This window comes from Oryctolagus cuniculus, chromosome 8, assembly GCF_051225735.1.
Source record: "Oryctolagus cuniculus isolate XC-2025 breed Fujian yellow rabbit chromosome 8, ASM5122573v1, whole genome shotgun sequence".
NCBI lineage: Eukaryota > Metazoa > Chordata > Mammalia > Lagomorpha > Leporidae > Oryctolagus > Oryctolagus cuniculus.
The window spans coordinates 43,816,541-43,837,385 of NC_142874.1; the positions used below are offsets into that span (position 1 = coordinate 43,816,541).

The 20,845-nt window shown below is 45.0% G+C and overlaps 1 protein-coding gene across 2 annotated transcripts in view; it reads left to right on the forward strand.

Annotated features, from left to right (window-relative positions):
* The window catches only part of LRBA (LPS responsive beige-like anchor protein), a 751,045-nt gene that overhangs the window by 723,555 nt on the left and 6,645 nt on the right, over positions 1–20,845 (forward strand). For both annotated transcript variants that reach the window (XM_051819347.3, XM_051819348.3), the window contains exons 53-55: positions 8,181–8,282; positions 11,349–11,545; positions 15,551–15,702. In XM_051819347.3, coding sequence (XP_051675307.3) covers positions 8,181–8,282; positions 11,349–11,545; positions 15,551–15,702 — 451 coding nt within the window. The remainder of the gene's footprint in view (positions 1–8,180; positions 8,283–11,348; positions 11,546–15,550; positions 15,703–20,845) is intronic.

The window sequence follows — 20,845 nt, forward strand, 5'->3', positions numbered from 1 at the left end:
AGCATGTGTTACTTTAATAATCAGAAGCAATGCAGATATTCTAACTTGGTGGAAAGCACCTAATTATGGTAATATACATTCCCTCTCTGCCCTTGGCCTCTAGGCTGCCAGACATTAGTAGTTGCATAGAACCTACATGGATTATCAGGAAAGGTTGGGAAGTCCAAGTCAAGAAGGGAGCAGAGAAACCAAAGTGCAGTTTCTAGATATTAAAGTATATTTTCTTCTTGATAAGAAACAAAAATAATGAGAACTGTTTCTAACTGACATTTATGCAGACAGGCCCAGATATTATTATTTAACAGAAAGGAATGTTAATAACAGAGGGTGGAAAAAGCAACATTCGGCTGCTCCTACTCGGTGACACTGTCAGTGCCCACTACGTGCCTGGCACCGTCCTAAGCACTTGACATACTCACTCACTAATCCTTATAGTAGCCTGGGAAGCAGACGCTGTTATTATCCTTGTCTTATAGATGGGCACACAGAAGTTTTAAATATGCCCCTACTTTCTGCCATGGGCCTTGAAGCTCCTAGCTTACTACAACCAGGGGAATATGTTCAAGGGAGCTCACATAGCAAGTGTTGGCACCTGGACTCAAATTCAAGCACTCAAAGCCAGAGGTTCCTTTCTTCACTACCAAAGTTAGGCTTTTTATTTTTTTTAACTGGATTTAATTGGACTATCAGCCATGGAGAATTTGATGAAATCCTCTCACTGAAGCATTCTTAATGTGTCCAAAGGACATAAAAGGATAATTTTGTTATACCAGGTTCTTTTGACAGCATATGTCATTATAGGATTTTATATTTAAAAAGTATTATGACACATTTAAGGGATATACTTTAAGTATACAGACCCAGGCCGGTGCTGCGGCTCACTAGGCTAATCCTCCGCCTGCGGTGCTGGTACCCCGGGTTCTAGTCCCAGTTGGGGCGCCGGATTCTGTCCTGGTTGCTCCTCTTCCAGTCCAGCTCTCTGCTGTGGCCTGGGAAGGCAGTGGAGGATGGCCCAAGTCCTTGGGCCCTGCACCTGCATGGGAGACCAGGAGGAAGCACCTGGCTCCTGGCTTCGGATTGGTGCACTGTGCCAGCCGTAGCAGCCATTTAGGGGGTGAACCAATGGAAGGAAGACCTTTCTCTCTCTCTCTCTCTCTCTCTCTCTCTCTCTCTCTCTAACTCTGCCTGTATACACACACACACACAAACCCATTTTCCAGTGTCATTGACATTTATATAAGTGAGAGAGAGAAAGAAATGTTATGAACTAAAAACGTAACAATTGATTTTTCTTCCAAATTACCATGTTTTGCCATACTAATTCTGGTGCATTGGTTAAGTTGCCACTCACATGACCCATATTAGAGAGCTTGGTTCAAGCCCTGGCCACTCTACTTCCCACTCAGCTTCCTGCTAATGCACTCCCCAAGAGGCTGTGGATGATGGCTTAAGTACTTAGCTCCCCGCCATCCACATGGGAGACCTGGAATGAGTCCCTGGCTCCTGGCTTCAGCTTGGCTCAGCCCTGGATGTTGCTAAGTTTTTGGGGGAGTGAACTAATAGATGCAAGATCTGTCTCTTGTCTCTCTGCCTTTCAAATAAAATGATAACAAATAAATAAAAATTTAAAAAAAAGTCATTCTAATGTTTACAGGAAGAGGCTACCAAAATTCACTCTCTGATAGCTGTCTTACTCTAAGTGCTGCTCTAGATTGTTAACATTTTTTCACCAAAGAGACCATGACAAATGGGGGGAAGCGGAGATGGTTGGTGGGATGGAATGAGTAGAAAAATTTCAAATAGTTTTCTCTTTCCATAATTAAAATGTAGTATAATTCTATTGAAAAAATTAGAAAGTTAATGGAGAAGGTTTAACGTTTAACAGCTCACCTCATTTCCGCTTCAACAAAGCCATTTCCCTTCTTGATTTACCATTATGGTGAGCCACATGAGAAAGCTTAGTCTTCGGTTTTCACATGAATGTTTTGTAGTAATCAACTGTAATTAAAGTAGAACAAAAGGCATGTGCAAAATAGCAGTATCCATCTTAAGGGAATGACTGGCATAGGTAATATTTAGATTTCTAATTTTCTACTGACTTGTCACTTGCTAGCAATATATTTAGGCTTGTCTTTTTTTAATTTCTGTATACTTAATAATTTAAATTCATGTTCTTACAACCTTTTTTTCAAAATGAACTCCGTATTGATTTTTTTGTAAATGAAGCTAGGTTTCATGTTTTGCTTTAGCTTTCTAAAAGGGCAGATGGCACTAGATTTTACTAATGTGGAAAATTATATTGGTTATCTGTAAGGATTTTATTCATATTAAATATCGATTTGCAAACTATTAATTGTAAAAAGTAGTTTGGACTTCAGTACAGTACAAATCATTGTCAATTTCCAAAGTGCATCACACATACTACACAGGCAGTAAACGAAGGAGTGAAGGAAGGAATGAGTGAGCAAGCAGGAAATGATAAATGTCCTGGCCCAGGAGTCAGCTAACTAAACGCAAGTGCGAAGAAATAATTTTATCTTTACAAAACTATGAATTGGAAAATATTGAACCCCACTTCATTTTCGTAATAGATGGTCTTTAAAAATGGTGAATGATTAAGGAGATTCATTCTACTAATAACGACATATTTAAACTACTCCTGAGAACTTTATCGCATGTTTTAAAGTGATTTAATTGTCAAAGGACTGAGGAGATGATGCCAAAAAATACCAAAAACTTCATTCATTTCTTAAAAAGTAACTAAAAGTTTTCCAGAAATACATGTCAGGGCTATCTTTACCTGGATTAGGACCCCCGCCCCCCCCGCCTTAATGGAGACGGACCTTATGAACTGTTTTTCTCCTGGGATATTTATAAGCAGGATACTAGAGAAACTACTATTTCCTCTTCTCTTCTTTCACGTATAATTTTTAAGTGGTTCAGGATCCATTTGATGCAGAAATATGTCTATTTTATGCTATGTGACCAAAGGAACACATTTAATAAAAACATTGGGTATTCTGCCCAATGGTGTTAAAATGTTTCACTTAATATTTTAAAACTCGGGGCCATTATAAACAGTAACCGGATAATAAGGGAGACTGTGTGCTCTTTCAGTGCAAGCGGGGTTGTTATAACAGCCTAAGTCAGTACTGATACTCAGTACTGTGTACTGAGAAAAGCACATGTGGAAAAGCCCTTGCGGTGTGGTAGCCGCGGCAGGCTTTGGGCTGCCCTTAATCTCATTTAACTTGTTCATCTTCCTTTAAGGCCATCCATGAAGATGCTCTGAGGATCCCTTTCAGCCTTAGCTTAGGCTCCGCATCAGTAGTCATAAACCTGCTCTCTGGACAAAGACAGCCTTCCCTTTGAAGTAACTGCTGAAGCTGTTCAAAGCAAGCCTAGGAGTCTGTCCCCTTTTTATTTTCCTGCAAGCAGGGTTTGAAGTGTTGCCCCTTAAACTAGCAGCAAGATAAGTGTTTTCTCTCAGCATTTGGAAAGCCACGACGATTTTTCAAGCAGGGAGACTTTGAAAGGTTCTTAAGGGAATCTGCTCTGCCGTATCATATCACAGACTGTTATCAAAAGAATTAACCTGGTATTTTCTCAGAATGCGCCGCCCCCCCGCCCCCGCCCGCCCCCGGCCTGTCATTTGGCTTAGGGACTTCAGTGAGAGAGCCGTGATAGCTTTGCAGTCTGAGAAGCGAACGTGGCCAGAATCACCTTTCTCAAGGTAGTAGTTTCCCCCTAGGCCGACAAGGCGCAGGGAGAGCCGAGGGGCAGCGGATGCCCGCGCCGTCATGTGGCGTCGGCTGTGAGCCACGGTGCTGTATAGCAGTGAGCTACAGAGAAACAGAGCTGGGCCCTGGGAACCCACGGAGAACCTGCGCTCTGCCGCTGATTCTCTCCACTCCACGCCGGGGAATTCCATTCCAAGGAGCTTCCGATGGTGTCCACTGCACTTAACCTAGACCTGCTTGATTTACATCCCATATCGTATGGGTGTGTTTGCTGTAGTGAAATGGTAATATTCAGAGCTCTGTGGCTTATTGGAACTTATCAACAGGTATTTATGTTCTCTAATGAGAAAACGTAAGGAATGCTCTATCCGCGGAGCAGATAATACCGCGAGCACAAAGTTCAGGCCTCAAACAGGACTGGATACAGCTTTTCTTAAAGGAAATAATCTTTTACATTGTTGCATGTGGGTTTTTAGAGGCTATTAATGTACATTTCCTATAGATGAGTAAGCTTAACTAGCACAGTCTTTTTACTGGAAATCCACTGAGTGATTGTGAAACCAGTTACCTGAGAAGAACCTAATGATCCTAAGTCTGTCCTTATGCTTTTAATTTGTTGTTTCTCTCCCTCTCCCTCTCCGTTCTTTTCTGTATTTCCTGAACTGTCTAACCTGCTTCCTGGATTAGGAAACATTTTGCCAAACCTTGAAGTCCTTGCATGGAACAGTTCCTTATTTAGAGATCAGGCCCTTGGAAAAGAAAAACCCTTTTCAGTTTCAAAATTACCCTGTTACACGCATGCATCTTCTGATTTCTGGAGTGAAAAACCATTGATAGAGTTTGGATTCTTGGATACTAAATTTTGTAAGAAAATTTACTTAGAAAACCCTTAGTTACAAGTTTACATGAAACAATGCTTATCTGTGAGGATGCTTCAAAAAGTTCTTGGAAAAGTGGAATTAAAAGAAAAGTTTACTATGGTGCAAAGACATTTTGAAATCCACACATAGTTTCTTCGTAATACACATTTGCTTGACCTTTTTGAAGCCCGCTTTTCTGGGGTTCATCATAGGCCTCCTAAAACTCCATAGCCATGGAAAGCTCTCAACATTTCAACTTCGATGCTCAGGAAAGAAATGTACTGGACGGCAGTCTCCCTTCCTCTACCATGCTCCTGAGAAAACGGTCTTAGATCTAGGGAAGAAGTCAGACTGACATGCGTCACGTTGATGCCCACTGGGTCCGCCAGTACCCACCTGCCTTTTGTTTACCTTGGCTTACGCATAAATTGCTTTCATTCGCTGTCAGCTTCCCTTCAACCCCTCACTTAGCAGAGGAATTCCAAGACCATCCAATTTGAAGTGAAATCTCACTCCCTGTAAAAACGGTAATTTAGGAAAACAAAACAAAAAAAGGAACAGTCACACCAAAAATGTATTCTTTGATCTTAATGATTTTAATTGTTGATTTTTTAGAAGTTGCCTAAAGAAAGGTATAAGAAGGCAGTAATTTCAAAAATAACATTGTGTGGTATTTCTGTGGAATGTAGTAGACCTTCTTGAGAAAGGGGGAAATCCTGAATCAGGACTTGAGTATTGCTTACTTTTTAGAGTATAACATGTTTATTTCTAAATTTGATGGCAAGAATTATCTTTAACAAAAAGTTAAGCAGTTCATATTGGCTCACTTGATTTGCTTCTTTTAAAATCTCCCAAATTTGTGGACTTTTTAAGAAAAAAAAATGTTCCTATGACAAATTCTTTCTGGTTTGGGAAATGTCAAGAAAACTTTCTAATTAAGGTGGGTTTGCCTCTCCAAACAAATTTTAAATGTGGCATCAAATAAAACCAAACCAGTTGTTCCATGTATTTCCTTATCTTTATTTCATGTAGTATGTAGGATGGTTCCCCCTTCTAGCTGCCTGCAGCCCAGCCCATGTGGGGCACAGTTTGATACGAGGCCCCTTTGACCAAGTCTTCTCCTTAAGTACCTGTAGTCACCGAGCCTCGTGGGGACACAGCACTGCAACTACGCGCTGCAGTGCCAGACCTGGAAAGGTGGGACTGGAGGCACAGAAAGCACACTGCTGCCTTCATGGTGGCAGCTTCTCGCCTTCTTGATCCTGGATCTCCGTGCATTCAGTGAAACCTGTTTTTCTCCCCTGCCACCCAGAAAAACAAGCATTTACATATATTTTGCACAAAATTTCAGAGAACCCATTGGCCTATTGTAAAAGAACCCTGCTGTGGAGGCTAGATTAGTCTTTAAAAAAAGAAAAAAGAAAAAGATTTATTTATTTGAAAAGCAGAATTACAGAGAGAGAGAGAGACAGACAGACAGACAGAGATCTTCCATCCACTGGTTCATTCCCCAAATGGCCACAATAACCGGAGCTGGGTCAGTTCGAAGTCAGGAGCCTGGAGCTTCTTCCAGGTCTCCCATGCAGGTTCAGGGACCCAAGGACTTGGGCCATCTTCTACTGCTTTCCCAGGCCATAGCAGAGAGCTGGATGGGAAGGGGAGAAGCCGGGACTCAAACAAGCGCCCATATAGGATGCCGGCACTGCAGGCAGCGGCTTTATCCTCTCCCTCACAGCATTGGCCCCTAGATTAGCCTTTTTAACAGCAACATTGCCTTTCTAAGGACAATGAGTTTCCAATGGGCTCTCCCTGAGCTACCAGAGTTTCTTCCTTACCGTGGGTGGGCTCCAAGCACAGCCAAGTGTCCAGGTTTAGGGTAACAAGTTACTCTTTTTTTTAATATTTATTTATTTTTCACTTGAGAGTCAGAATTACACACAGAGAGGAGAGGCAGAGAGAGAGAGTCTTCCTTCTGATGGTTCACTCCCCATTTGGCCACAAAGGCCAGAACTGTGCCGATCTGAAGCCAGGAGCCAGGGGCCTCCTCCAGGTCTCCCATGTAGGTGCAGGGGCCAAGGACTTGGGCCATCCTCCACTGCTATCCCAGGCCACAGCAGAGAGCTGGACCGGAAGTGGAGCAGCTGGGACTAGAACCGGTGCCCGTATGGGATACCAGCCCTTCAGGCCAGGGCATTAACCCGCTGCGCCACAGCGCCAGCCCAAGTTACTCTTTTCCACAGAGTTCCAAAGCAGGTACTAGTGACCTACCTTCTGGGCACATTGGCCCCTTTTGAATTACACAGTATCAGTTATCAACCACACTATAAAACCAGTTGTAATCAGGGAAATCAAGGAGTGCTGATAGAATCCTGCTCTCTAGTTCTGTTTAGGAAGCTTTTTGTCTCTGTCCTTAGAGACTACAGGGGTGGAGGGCTAGTTTAGTCTTAGAGTCCAGTTTTCCTGTGGCTTGGCACCGATCAAGCTCATTGTTATTTCAGTTCCCTATGCAGGGCCGCTCACGGTATACGTTCCCCGTCAGCCCACCAGTTTTGTTCTTAGTTTGAGACAGAGATGGAGGCTGACTTGTTCTTTCTTTTATGGGGATGTTTTGAAATATCTCCCACGTTCTGGACACTCCCATGATCTGCACCCCCGACTCTATCCCCTTGCCCTAACGTCCATTCACTACCAGTAGAATTACATGTAAGGGTATGGTGTTTTCCTCTGTTCTTTAAGTGAACCATTGAAAAATATACTCTGAGACTTATGTATCAGGAAAATACATAAATTCAGTAAAAAAACAGAAGGTATTTAAGAGAGGGCTGTTTGGAGATGCCATGAGCTGAGACTGTTTTCACTGTACCACAGAAGAGAAAGAGAAGAGGAAGCTTTTCTTTGAAATGTAAATTAAGCCCAAGTTCCTACTTTTATAATCATCAATCCATAAATCATCTCATCACAGGGCTGATTTTATGTTTGGAAATCATCTGAGGCATTTCAGAATGCACGTTTTGTCATATGTAACCCTGAATTTTCAACCATTGTTGTTCGCTCATCAAATACTTAAAATATAGCCATGTATAGTCCTCAACTTCATAAACTTGTCATAAAATAGGAATTTAAAAGTGTTTATTTATTTGAAAGGAGAGAGAGACATGGAGATCTCCCATCCACTGTTCACTTCCTAAATGCCCATAATAGCCATGACTGGGCTAGGCCAAAGCCAAGAGACAAGAACTCAGTCTAGGTCTCCCATGTAGGTGGAAGGCACTGAACGACTTGAGCCATCCCAGGCTGTCTCTCAGGGTGCACATTAGCAGGACAGCTGGCATGGAGAGCTTGGCCAGGACTCCAACCTAGGCACTACAGTATAGGATGGTGGTGCCCCAAACGGTGTCTTAATCACCAGACCAAATGCCTGCTCCTAAAAGAGGATCTTTTTTTTAACAACATTCTCAAACTGTAAATTAAAGATTGAGGCACGATGGGAATTGGGAATAATTCATTGGTTATTTAACCTGCGTGAACTTGAATTGACTTGTTCTTCTCGTCTGTTTTTTTTTTTTTTTTTTCCCTGAAGGTGAGACCACAACTCCTCGGGCCATCTTGACAGGCCACGACTATGAGGTCACATGTGCAGCGGTGTGTGCAGAGCTGGGCCTGGTGTTGAGCGGCTCTCAAGGTAACCCTGTGGCACCTGCATAAAAGGGGTGCCTTTCTTGACATCTTCTCGTAATGTACTAGCAAAGATGAATTGGACACCTTTCCTCTCAAGCTTCTGTCGGTTATGGCAGCCCCTAGGCACCCAGGGCATCTAAATTTGGTAAAATGAAGTCACTTTGGTAGCACCGGCCTAATACGCAGTGGTCAGCCAGTGGCTGCCATACTGGACAGCACAGATGTAGGACATCTCCTTCACTGTGGAAAGTTCTGCTTCACAAATCACAAGGACCAGGGACATGTTTGTGTGTTTGTTTCTTCTTCTCATTTCTGACGTGGACAGGTTCCATCAGATTCCTGAATGGCTGTGTTAACGTCTAGATCTAAGGACGAGGTAGGGGCCCGAATGCACTGAGAACGGAGTGGAACGAGACTTCCGCTGGCTTTCCCGAGGGTTTGTGCCAGTTGCATCATCCTGTATTTAGCCCAAAGATATTAAGCTAGCATTCCAAGGGCACATGCAACCAGTCAGCTTCTGAGCAGGAGCAGAGCTGCTTTTAATTCATTGCTTAGTCCACTGTAATAGTTATTCATCTGTCTCTGCTCTGAACACACGGAAAAATCACACTGCAGTGTCATGACGCTAAGGCTTCTCTCTCACTTCAGGGACCTTATCTGTGTCCTGAACTAGGCCTAGCAAACAAGGCATGCTAGATATTAAAGGATTGCACTTAAAAATTTAGTTGGTCAAAACAGTGATATAGTAATAATGACAGTAAGAATTCTGTAACTACTGGAGCCCCCCCCCCCCCACTTCTTCTGTCTAATAATTTCACACATGCTGAGCTGACATGAGTTTCTGGTGTGTATGTAACCTAAAGTGGGCACGGACAGTAAAGCTATCCTATGATAGCCACACTCGCTTTGCACAGTAGTGCTAGCACTGTGAAAGGGACCACGGAAGCTGAAACCATGCAAGATAATCTTAACAATCAATGTGAAATGTTATGATTGTTCCGTGGCCTTTGACATTTTTTGTCAAAACTTTAAAAACTCTCTTAGTTTTAAATATGAAGATACTTCAAAAGGTTCGTGGAAAATGGAATTTAAAAATGTTTTATACCAAAAAAAATGTAATCCTTACATATAAGGGTCTTCAAAGTGATCAATGAAAACACATATAATGAAAAAGCTATGTATGGATTTTAAAAATTTTGTATCAAAATAAATTTGTCTTTAATTCCATTTTTTCCATGAACTTTCTGAAGTAGCCTGTATATAAGGAACATGAAAAAAATCGTGGGACTCATATCTATTCAATGTTTTATAATTTAAAACACTGAAAGACATTGAGAATTAAAGTAGTTTATGTCTCTGTGAAAGACTTTTCAAGAGTAGTTTGAATAATGTTTATCACTTTCTCAACAGATACGCTTCGGGAGTGAGTATCTTTTCTATGCCTCGGGTGGGGGGGGGTTGCTATACTCCTTAATACATTTGGGCCAGCTTCCAACATTTTGTGCTTTCAGTGTCATGAAATAAGCACCAAGGTTCCCTTGATGCCAGGCTTTTGCTGGTGTCTCTCCTTCTCAGACGTAATTTTTGTGACAACCAGTTTCTCCGTTTCTGTTAAAAGTGTCACATAACATGAGTGTAACTCTTCCTTCTGTAACTCTACGTCTATTCTATTCAGGTTCCACTTTAGCTCTATCACTTGTCATTTCTTTCCTGACGTTTCACCTTTGGTGTCCGGTGCCCTTTACATTTGATTATGCATTTTTGTAAGATATCACATGGGCTTTATCACTGGGAGACAGGGAGCCAGCCCAGCTGCACTGTTTGTTGTCTGGGCCCGACTGGGTAGCCGACACTGACCAGTCCCCAGCATAATTTGAAAGAAGTACGTGTTAGTCACCAGTCAAGATACACATCTGTCATTTACATGGTGATTTTTGGACCGAGGCACTGGCCACAGAACTGTGTACCTTCTGCAATTACTGTGATAACTGAAATGTGAGCCGTGTTGTGGGTGGCTGATGTTATTTCAGGAGAGATAGCTGAAGTTCATGCACTCCAGAATTGTGCAAAACAAAGGCTGCTTGTTTCTGTTTTCGTTGGAGAGCTCTAAAAATTTATAAGCTCCCTGAGGGCCGAGAGCCTTATTTTCCAAAGAGCCCATTTTCAGTAGTGCTGTGGGGAGCAGGCGATGATTCCATGTGGCCATAAGTGACTTAGCTGGCAGAGTAGTAGGGCATGTCTCCAGTTACCCACCTTGTCTTACTCAGGTATCGCTTAGATCTTACTCATCATACAGATAATGTTTCGTTCCCTGCTCCTTGCTGTCCTGGAGCAGGTACTCAGTAGGTGCCACACGTGCGCCTTCAGCAGTATCCTGGTATCCTGGTCCGTGCCCAGCTTCTCAGCGTGGGGATCACCTGGGTTGTTGGGAGTGGCAGAAGCTGCTGCCTGCTTTGGGGCAGCAGAGGAAGTGGGCTCACCCGGTTGCCAAGGAGAAATGGCAGGAGGATCCCTGTGTTAACTTTGAGGGGATCAGGATCTAGTTCCAGGGACCCACCCCCCGCTTCAGCGTAAAGGGAAGAAGGGTCAGGCCTGCAGAAGCCGCACAGGCCCCATGCCATGGCCGTTGGCTCTGGGAGACGCAGGGAGAGGTCACGGTGCGTCTGCAGCAGCCCACGATGGTTTGCAGCCCAGCCTTCCTTGAAGCAAGCTGCTGTAGGATCTGAGATTGGTCCTCTTCCTTTCCGAGTCTGTCCCGTTTATAGATTGCCTCTCGGCGTAAGGAATGTCGTAAGGTAACTTCCTGTCTCTTGAGGAAAAGTGAGTGTGACTGTGTCTGGCTTGGCTTCGCTCCTCTCCCGGGTGGAAGGTGAGAGCGGCAAACCTGAAGAGGCGCGCTTTAGCAAAGGAACGCTCCTCTAAGAGACTCGGGTTTAGTTTTGTTTTGTTCCGAAGGCTTCTCCAGCTGTGGTGTGGCACTGTGGTCCTGCGCAGTGTGCTCTCAACCTTCAGATCACACGTGTCTGCTTGCATCAACTAACTGAGCTGCTCTCTGTCTCTCTCTTTTCAGAAGGGCCGTGTCTCATACATTCCATGAATGGAGACCTGTTAAGGACCTTGGAGGGCCCTGAAAACTGCCTGAAACCGAAGCTCATCCACGCCTCCAGGGAGGGTCACTGCGTCATCTTCTATGAAAACGGCCTCTTCTGCACCTTCAGCGTGAACGGAAAACTCCAGGCCACCACGGAAACCGATGACAACATAAGAGTGAGTGCCCTCCAGACTCTCCAGCATTGTGGAGTTTTATCCCAAAACGGGGCAAGTGAGGAGGGAGTGGCTCCACTACCCCAGGCCCGCGGCAGATCAGTAGGCGGCACTTGCCCAAGGCTGAAGCACCTCCCGGGCCACACGGGTGCCAGCAGTGCTGACAGCATCGCTCAGTGCCCGGTGCATGGGTGCATGTGCTCCCTGGGCCAGCTGTCCAGCAGAAGTGTTTCCCCTAAGGCTTGTGAAGCCATCTGGGCCGGTCTGCAATGGCACTGCCCAGGTTTGGCTTTTTAATCCAAGAAAGCTCACAGCCCGCTGTTGTTTTGTGAGTGTCCAAGCTAAGAGTACAGCAGATGACACCCCAAAGTGGCCTCTCTTTGCAGTCAAACAGGTGGGCAAAACAGGGATTCTGACTACTTAGAACTAGCATCTAGTTGCAGATCTGACTGCTTGGCGAGTAGCAAGACCAAACCGTGCCCCGTCAGGGGAGCTGGGCTTCAGAGTGTGACGTGCATCCGGCAGACATGTGTGGCCTGTTGGTCCACTGCAGTGGGTCGCCTGTGGAGCTTCTGCTGCCCTTCTGCGTTGTAGGACAGGACCCTGCAGATACTAGAGGCAGGCCGAGCTCTGCGGGGCTACTTTGTAAAGGCCCTGTCTCCTCACCTCCAAACGCGCAGGCCCGGGTGAACAATGCAGCTGTGCTGTTCCCGTCCTTCTCCAGAATGGGGTGGGGCCGCATGTGAGCCGAATGCTTTGAGGGGAGCCAGGGGAGCCAGAGGGGCCGTGGGGACCTCTGCCCTCCGCGTGTGGCCCTAGGGTAGCTCAGGACCTTTTAGGCATGCTGTTCCAGATGCTGCTATGACATCAGTTCTCCCAGTGTCTCAAATCCAGTCTGGTCACCTCCTCCTCCTGACTGGGTCAGGAAGTAATAAAAAAACAAACAAACAAAAACACTGCGTGAGAGGAAACTTCAAAAAGTTTGTGCAAAACTGAGATTAAAAGATGGCGCAGTTTCCACGAACTTTGCAAACCGCCCCGATCCTGGCCACAAGGGTCAAAGGGCGGGCCCTGTCGGCATGCACCCCCGGTGTCTGGTCGGCGCTGCCCGCGCTCCCTGCACGCACTCGCCTCGCCGGCGCTCATGCCCGGCGTTGATTCTCCCTGCCTTCCCATAATACTTCATTTAAACCAAGTGCACATCAGAGGGTTCTCCTTTCCTCGTTTCTTTACAACAATAATGTTGACAATCCGTCACTTCGAGCTGCGATTACATTGTCAGCTGCGCTAATAAATCTAAAATAATTTGCAATCCTGGGCTGGCGGCAACCGTGCCGGCAGCCCCAGCGGCTCGCTCGCGCGCGCTCCCTTCCACCCTGCAGCCCTTGTCATTCCCCTCTGGATTTTAGGCTTTAGCCGTCCAGCTGTGTTAGGCCGAGTAGGCCCCAGCCTTGGCCTGCTGGTCCCTTCTCTGAAAACGGAGTGGCCACGTTGCAGGCCCCAGCACTGAGGGTTTCGGAGAATGGGGTGAGCTGCTCCCTTGGGTCCTCTTAAGCCTGCAGTCACAGCCACCCCAAAGGCGAAGGCAGAGAAGGTGATAAGCACTCGGACCCCCTGAGGGTGGTTTGGGGGATAACTGGCCCCAGGGTTAGGTAAGGAGAGGCCAACAAAATGTTTTGAATGCTCATGAATGCCTAGTCCTAAAAGTCCAGGGTTTCCTTAATTCCAGACAGAAGTGGGATTAGAGATTCTCTATTAGCACAAAGCCTTCAAGATGAATGGTTTTAATATAGCACTTATCCTTGTAAAGAGCCTCAAGTCTAACATCCAAGTGAACCACAACGCTAAGGTTAATGGATTTTCATCAGCTGAATTTTATAAGCGTAGCAAACCGTTATTTGCCCTGGTCTTCATTGTAGGTTCCAGACACCCCTAGAGGTTGCATTTGTGAACTGAATGGGGGGAGAGGATATTGATTCTTACTCATGTTGAAAAATCCTAATATTTGCATTTAGTTAGTAAGACTTAGAGGATCACATCTTATATGTAACTGTCTTCAACACATAGGTTTGTATTTCTCGGATTTTTTTTCTTAGAGAATAAGATATATTTAAGACACTACTAAAAGTTGGCACTTATGCAAATATGAATTGAATGAATACGAAACAGCCCTTTTAAAAAATATTTAGTGGCTGACACTGTGGCGTAGTAGGCTAGGCCTCTGCCTGTGGTGCCAACGTCCCATATGGTTGCCCGTCCGAGTTATAGCTGTTCTTTTTCTGATCCAGCTCTCTGCTTATGGCCTGGGAAAATAGTGGAAGATGGCCCTAGAGTTTGGGCGCCTGCTACCACATGAGTGACCTGCAGGAGGCTCCTGGCTTCAGATCGGCTCTGGCCATTGCCACCATTTGGGGAGTGAACCAGCAGATGGAAGACCTCTGCCTCTCAAATAAGTAAAGTCTCAAAAATATGTATTTGAAAGGCAGAGAGAGCAAGCGAGCAGGCATTATCTTCCACCCACTGTTTTACTCCTCAGGTGGCTGCAAGGGCCAGGGCTGGACCAAGCGAAGCCAGTAGCTAAGAATTTCATCCAGTGTCCCCCATGGGAGCAGGGGTCCAAGTAGTTGGGCCATCTTCCGCTGCTTTCCTAGGCACATTAACAGGGAATGGATCAGGTGCAGAGCAGCCAGACTCAAATTGGCACTCATCTGGGGTGCTGGCTTTGCAGGCAGCATTTAACCTGCTGCACCACAAGCTGGCCCCTACCCTCTTCTATGATTAAAAAAAAAAATTATCAAAGGGTAAACTGAAGACTTAAGGCAACCATGCTAAATCTCAGTGCAGAATAGTGTATTTTTCAGGAATTAAAGTGTTTTCTTTCCTGCCGGCACAATCTGTATTCCCATTTTGCTGTGCCCAGCTATACCCCAAATGGCAGGTGTTTGCAGCGACTGATAGAACTCCTGATGCCAGTCAGCCAAAGAAAGGAAATGCGTATCGCAGTAAGCTGGGAAGAGAAGGCTTGCAGGGACGGCTCAGGGAGAGGAAGGAGTCGCTGAGTGGCCTTCAGTGTAGAGGAGACGGTTCACGGCAGGAGGCAGCACTCTTCCTGTGAAGGGACAGTAAAGCGTGCAGGCTCTGGGAGCTCTGTGTCAGCCCTGGCACCTGCCTGTGGAAGCAGCAGCAACAAACAGCTGTGGCCATGTTCTGAGAGAGTCTCCTTGACGGCATGCACGTTGGAAGTCATAGCTTACTCGTGTGTCATGAAAAATTCTTTCTGAAACCATTAAAAAACGTGGAAATGGTCTTACGCAGACAGGTGAGGGTCTGCATTTTGTCCCCAGGCTTTCCCTTGTGGATGCCGGCTTTACAGAGAGCAGATTCCGAGTGTGCCCCATCTGCTCATCGCTGGCAGGGATGGACGGGGCAGTAGGTGTGCGTGGCCTAGACTCACGTGGACTGCTTGACCCTTGCAGCACTGTCAGTCTTAGAGTGAAACACTTCCCCTGTGGGCCAGTCACCCTGGAAGGCGCAGCTGTCTCCAGAGTCGCCTTCCCCAGTGCCGCCAGAACCCAGCTGGCCTGCTGAGGCTGCTGGCTGGCCGCCTCACTGGCAGTCACCACCGTGCGGGCGTGTGGGCAGCTAGCCCTGGCCGCCGAGCTCTGGTACATAGTGGGACTGCACATCCACGGGAGATGCCAGGAGGTTCCATCCAGGTGCTGGCCCCGGGCCACGGCATGCAGCAGTCAAGAAACTTCTGTAGAACCAGGAGAATTTGCCACATCATCCATAAAAAACCAAAAGATCCGCAAGCACGGCCTCACTTTTTGGTTTTTGAAAAATGCCATATCTCCTACAACATGTGGTTTCCTAAAACCCCTGAAGATTTCTCCTGCTGGTTGTCCTTTCTGCCCTGCGGTAGCTGGTGGAGTGTCAGAATTAAGCAGACAGAGCGGTGCCACGTGTCCCTAGAACCACTTCTCTACTGAGTGCCGCTGTGTCTTCCAGGCCGTCCAGCTGAGCCGCGACGGGCAGTACCTGCTCACAGGGGGAGACCACGGCGTGGTGATGGTCTGGCAAGTGTCTGACCTCAAGAAGCTCTTTGCCTATCCAGGCTGCGACGCCGGAATCCGGGCCATGGCTCTGTCCCACGACCAGAGGTAACACGGGGCTCATGGGGTACTGTTGGGGACTTAAAAATCTGCAGGGGGAATTTCTGTAAAGGGCGGGGCTGTGCTGGATGAGTTGGGTTGTGGGGGTCACCTGTGCAATCAGAGCATTCTGTAGTCAGTGTGTCACCTCTCTTGGACAAAACCAACCAGGTTCTCAAGGAATAGAAAGCATTTCAGTAGCAAAGGCTCCAAATACATTGCTACAAAGCCTTTTGTACTTCCTTAAAGTGTCTGTCTTCCTAAGTAAGATGTAGAGAGCAGTACACGTGTTCAGTGTAAAATGCCTCATCTGTGTCCATGCGGATGCCACGGAGATTTGGCTTGTGGCAATCTTTATTTTTTTTATTTTATTTTATATTTTTATTTTATTTTCCATCTTATTTCCACTTATTATGTAGTGACATGTTTTGCTTTTTTAACTGTGGCAACTCAGTTTACCATTTAAGCCTTTATTTAAAGGCTGTCCGTTCAGTGGCAGTGAGTACGTTTACCACGTCGCACGATCACGGCTGTCCACTTACAGAATGTCTGCCCCTCACCAGTCTCTCCTCGTAGCTCTCCTCCACTCCCCTGCCTCCATGTTTGCCTCTTCCAGGCCTCTCCTGTGCGTGGAGTCACATAATATTTACCCTTTCGTGCCTGGCTCATTTCACTTAGCATAATGTTTTCAGGTTAATCCATGCTTTCCCACGTATCAGCTTCTCATTACTTTGGAAGACTAAGCAGTGTGCAGTAGTGTGGCTAGACTGTGTATTCACTCATCTCTCAGTGGATGCTTGAGTTGTTTTCACCTTTTGGTCATTGTGAATAATGCTGCTGTGAACACAAGTGTACAGTTCCTGGGGGTACACACTCAAGAGTGACAATGCTGGATCATACTGTAATTCTAAGTTTAATTTTTCAAGGACTCCAGAACTGTTTCCTGTGGTAGCTGCACCATTTCAAATTCCTCCCAGCAATACAAAGGGTTCTGACTTCTGCAAATCACCGCTAACACTTGCTGTAGTCTGGGTTTTTTGAAGATAGCTACCTTAATCTGTATCATGTGGTCTTGCACTGGTTTGGTACATTCCCCTACTGATGTTCTCTTTTCACTGTCCTCGTAGTGTCCTTAGGATGCACACAAACTTAATTTTTAAGAATTCCAACTTGCTTTCTTCTGTTGCCTGTTTTTAGTGTCATGAAGCTTTTCCTCCATGTTTTCTCCTTAGAGTTTTATGGTTTAGTGTTCAGGTTTTGACCCTCCTGTGTTTCATTTTGGTATGTAGTGGTAGGCAAGGGCCCACTGTTTTACATGTGGCTACTCAGTTTTCCAAGCCCCATTTGTTAAAAATGCAGTCCTTTCACCCATTGAGTGGTCTCAGCACACTGTCTAAAGTTATTTGACCAAATGTCTGAGGACTTTTTTTTTTAAAGATTTATTTATTTATTTGAAAGCCAGAGTTACACAGAGACAGAGAGAGGCAGAGAGAGAGAGAGGCCTTCCATCCACTGGTTCACTCCAGTTGGCCACAATGGCCAGAGCTGTGCCGAATCTGGAGCCAGGAGCCTCCTCTGGGTCTCCCATGCGCGTGCAGGGGCCCAAGGACTTAGGCCATCTTCTAGTGCTTTCCCAGGCCACAGCAGAGAGCTGGATTAGAAGAGGAGCAGCTGGGACTAGAACCAGCACCCATATGGGATGCCGGTGCTTCAGGCCAGGACATTGACCTACTGTGCCACAGCGCCAGCTCCTGAGGGCTTATTTCTAAATTGCCTATTCTGGTGTTCTCTGTGTACATTTTTATGGCAATGCAACACTATTTTGATTACCTTAGCTTTGTAATAGGTTTCAAAATTGGCTACTGTGAGACTTCCAAGCTCGCTCTTCCCTCTCCAGATTGTTCTAGCTGTTTGCAGTCTCCTGAGATTCCATATAAACCTTAGGCTGGGCTTTCCAGGTCTGATGGAACTTCACTGAGACTTTCAGAGAGACTGCCTTGCACCTGCAGATCCCTCCGGACAGTACTGGCATCTTAACTGTATTGTCTTCTAATTCATGAGCGTGGGCGATTTTTGCATTGATTTATGTCTCTTTTTCTTTTAGCAGTGTTGGCAGTTTTTGGTATACCAGTGTTCTCTTTGGTTACATTTATTCCTAAGTATTTTATTCTTTCGGATGCCATTATAAATGGAACTGTTCTTAATATTATTGAGGTATAAAAATGCAGTTGATTGTGTGTCCTGCAGATTTACAGAATTTGCTTGTTAGCGCTAAGTTTTGTTTTGGTGGCATCACTAGGAGTTCCTACTTGTGAGATCATGTGATCAGGGAACAGCGGTAACTGCTCTCCAGGATGACTGCCTCGTAGTCTTCCTGCCTAACAGCTCTGTCTAGGACTTCAGGGCTACCCTGCATGCAGGTGGCGACAGTCGACTTCCTCATTTTGTTCCCGATCTCAGGACACGGTTTTCAGTTCCTCACCATTCAGCATGAGGTTAGCTCTGGGTGTTCCATACATGTTCTTTATCATTCGAGGTAGTTTCCTTCTGGTCCTGTGTATTGGGTGTTTTTTCTTCTTTATAATGAAAGAAGGTTGAATTTTGTCAAATGCCTTTTCTGAATGACTTGAGATGGTCATGTGGTCCCTTCTTCATTCTGTTAATATGGTGTATGGTACTGAGTTATGCATGTAAAACCATCTTTGCATTCTAGAAAGAGATACCATTTGGTCACGGTATGGAAGAGTGAACTCAGTTTGCTGGGATTTCGAGTCCGTGCTCCTATGGGAAGCTGGTCTATAATGTTCTGTTCTCGTGGTGTCCTTTTTCCCTGGTTTTTATGTTGAGGAAGTGCTGGCCTAGTTGAGTGAGTTAGGCAGCGTTTCCCTCCTTCAATTTTACGGAAGGATTTGCGAGAATTGGTTTTATTCCTTTACATATTAGGGAGGATTCACCAGTGAAGCTTGATTCAGATTTCTGTATTTCTTCAGGATTTAGTATATTGTTTCTGAAAATGTGTGCACCTCATTGAGGTGTCCAGTTTGTGGGTGTTATTAAAATTCTCGTTTGTCATTTCTGCAAAATTGGTAGTAATATCCCAACTTTGAGTTTAGTAATTCAAGTTATCTTTCTTAGAAAATTTAGCAAAAGACTTCTCAGTTTTATTGCTATTCCCAAAGAACAAACATTGACTTTTCTGTATTGTTTTTCATTCATCTCTGCCATAGTCTTTATTTTCTTCCCTTTGCAAGCTTTGGGTTTAGTTTGCTTTATTTTTTTCTCATTCCTTAAGGACAGTGTAAAGTTAGGTTACTGATCTGTTATTTTTCAGTGCTTTTGCTGTATCCCATAAAATTCAGCATGTTGTCATTTTCACTTTATCAGGGTATTTTCTAATTTCTCTTGATTTCCTTGACCCATTATTTAATTTCTACATATTTATGCATTTTCCAGTTTTCCTTCTGTTAATGATCATTAAGATACTTTGTATGATTTCAGTCTTTCTAAATTATTAAGACTTGTTTTGTAGCCTAACAAATGGTTTATCCTAGGGACTGTTTCATATATACTTAAGAAAAATGTATAATTCTGTAGGATGGGTGTTGTATATGTGTATGTTAGGTTGAACCAGCTTATAGGTTGTTCATGTCCTTTACATCCCTACTTCTCTTCTCTCTGGTTCTTCTACCTGTCCTTAAAAAATGGGTATTGAAGTCTGCATTAGTGTAGAACTGGGTTTTCCTTTAATTCTGTTAATCTTTGCTGCATATATCTAGGGGCTCTAATATTTAATGCAGTTATATTTTCTTGATAATTTTTAAAAATATTTATTTGTTTGCGAGGCAGTGTTACAGAGAGAGAGGGAAAGGCAGAAAAGAAAGGTCTTCTATCCGCTGGTTCACCCCCGAGTTGGCTGCAATGGCCAGAGCTGAGCTGACGTGAAGCCAGGAGCTTCTTTCACGTGAGTGCAGGATCTAAGCACTTGGGCCGTCTTCTGCTGCTTTCCCAGGCCATAGTAGAGAGCTGGATTGGAAGTGGAGCAGCTGAGACTTGAACCAGAACCCATATGGGAAGCTGGCACTGCAGGCAGCAGCAGCTTTACTCACTATGCCACAGCACTGCCCCCTATTTTCTTCATAAATTGACCCTTTATCAATATATATGGTGTCCTTGTCTCCTGCAACAGTTTTGACTTAAAGCATGTTTTGTCTAATATCGGTATAGTCACCTCAACTCTCTTTTACAACTATTTGCTTGGAATATATTTTTCCATCCTTTAACTTTAATTTATATGAAAGGCAGAGTGACAGAGATCTTCTAACTGCTGTTTCACGCCCCAAATGGCTGCCAACAGCCAGGTCTGGGCCAGGCTGAAGCTAGGAGCCAGGAACTCCATCCTGGTCTCCCACATGGTTGGCAGGGGTCCAGGTACATTAGCAGGAAGCTGGATCAGAAGCAGAGCAGCTGGGACTTGAATCAGCATTCCAATATCGGTTTTCAGCTTCGCAGGCGGCAGCTTAACTCGCTGTGCCACAATGCTAGACCCTAAAGTGCATCTCTTATACGCAGCATTTAATTGGATGTTTTTTAATCCACTCTGCCACTCTCTGGCATCTGGCTGAAGTTTAATCTCATTACATTTAAAGAAATTGCCAGTAAGATTAATTTTTGCCACTTCTCTATTTGTTTTCTGTATGCTTTAAGGTTTTCTAAAAAATAAATTTGTGTTTATTCATTTTCATTTTTGAAAGGCAGAGACATAGAGTGAATGATTCTATCCATTGGTTCATTCCCCAAATGCCTGCAACACTCAAGGCTGGACCAGGCCAAAGCCAAGAGCCCAGACCCAATCCAAGTCTTCCACATGGATGGCAGGAACCCAAGCACTTGAGCCATCATCTGCTGCCTCCGGGGTGCACCAGCAGGAAGCTGGGTCAAAGCCAAATAGCCAGGATTGAACCAGGTGGTCAGATATGGCATCAGGCATCCCAGGCAGCTACCTAATCACTGTTCCAAATGCCTGCCTTGCCTTAATTTCCTCATTACCACTGTTTTGTGTTTAGTTGACTTTTGATAGTGATGTTTTTAGTTTCTAGTTTTGATATGAGATACTAGGAAAGATACTGAATATGACATCAAAGGGCTTGTCCTA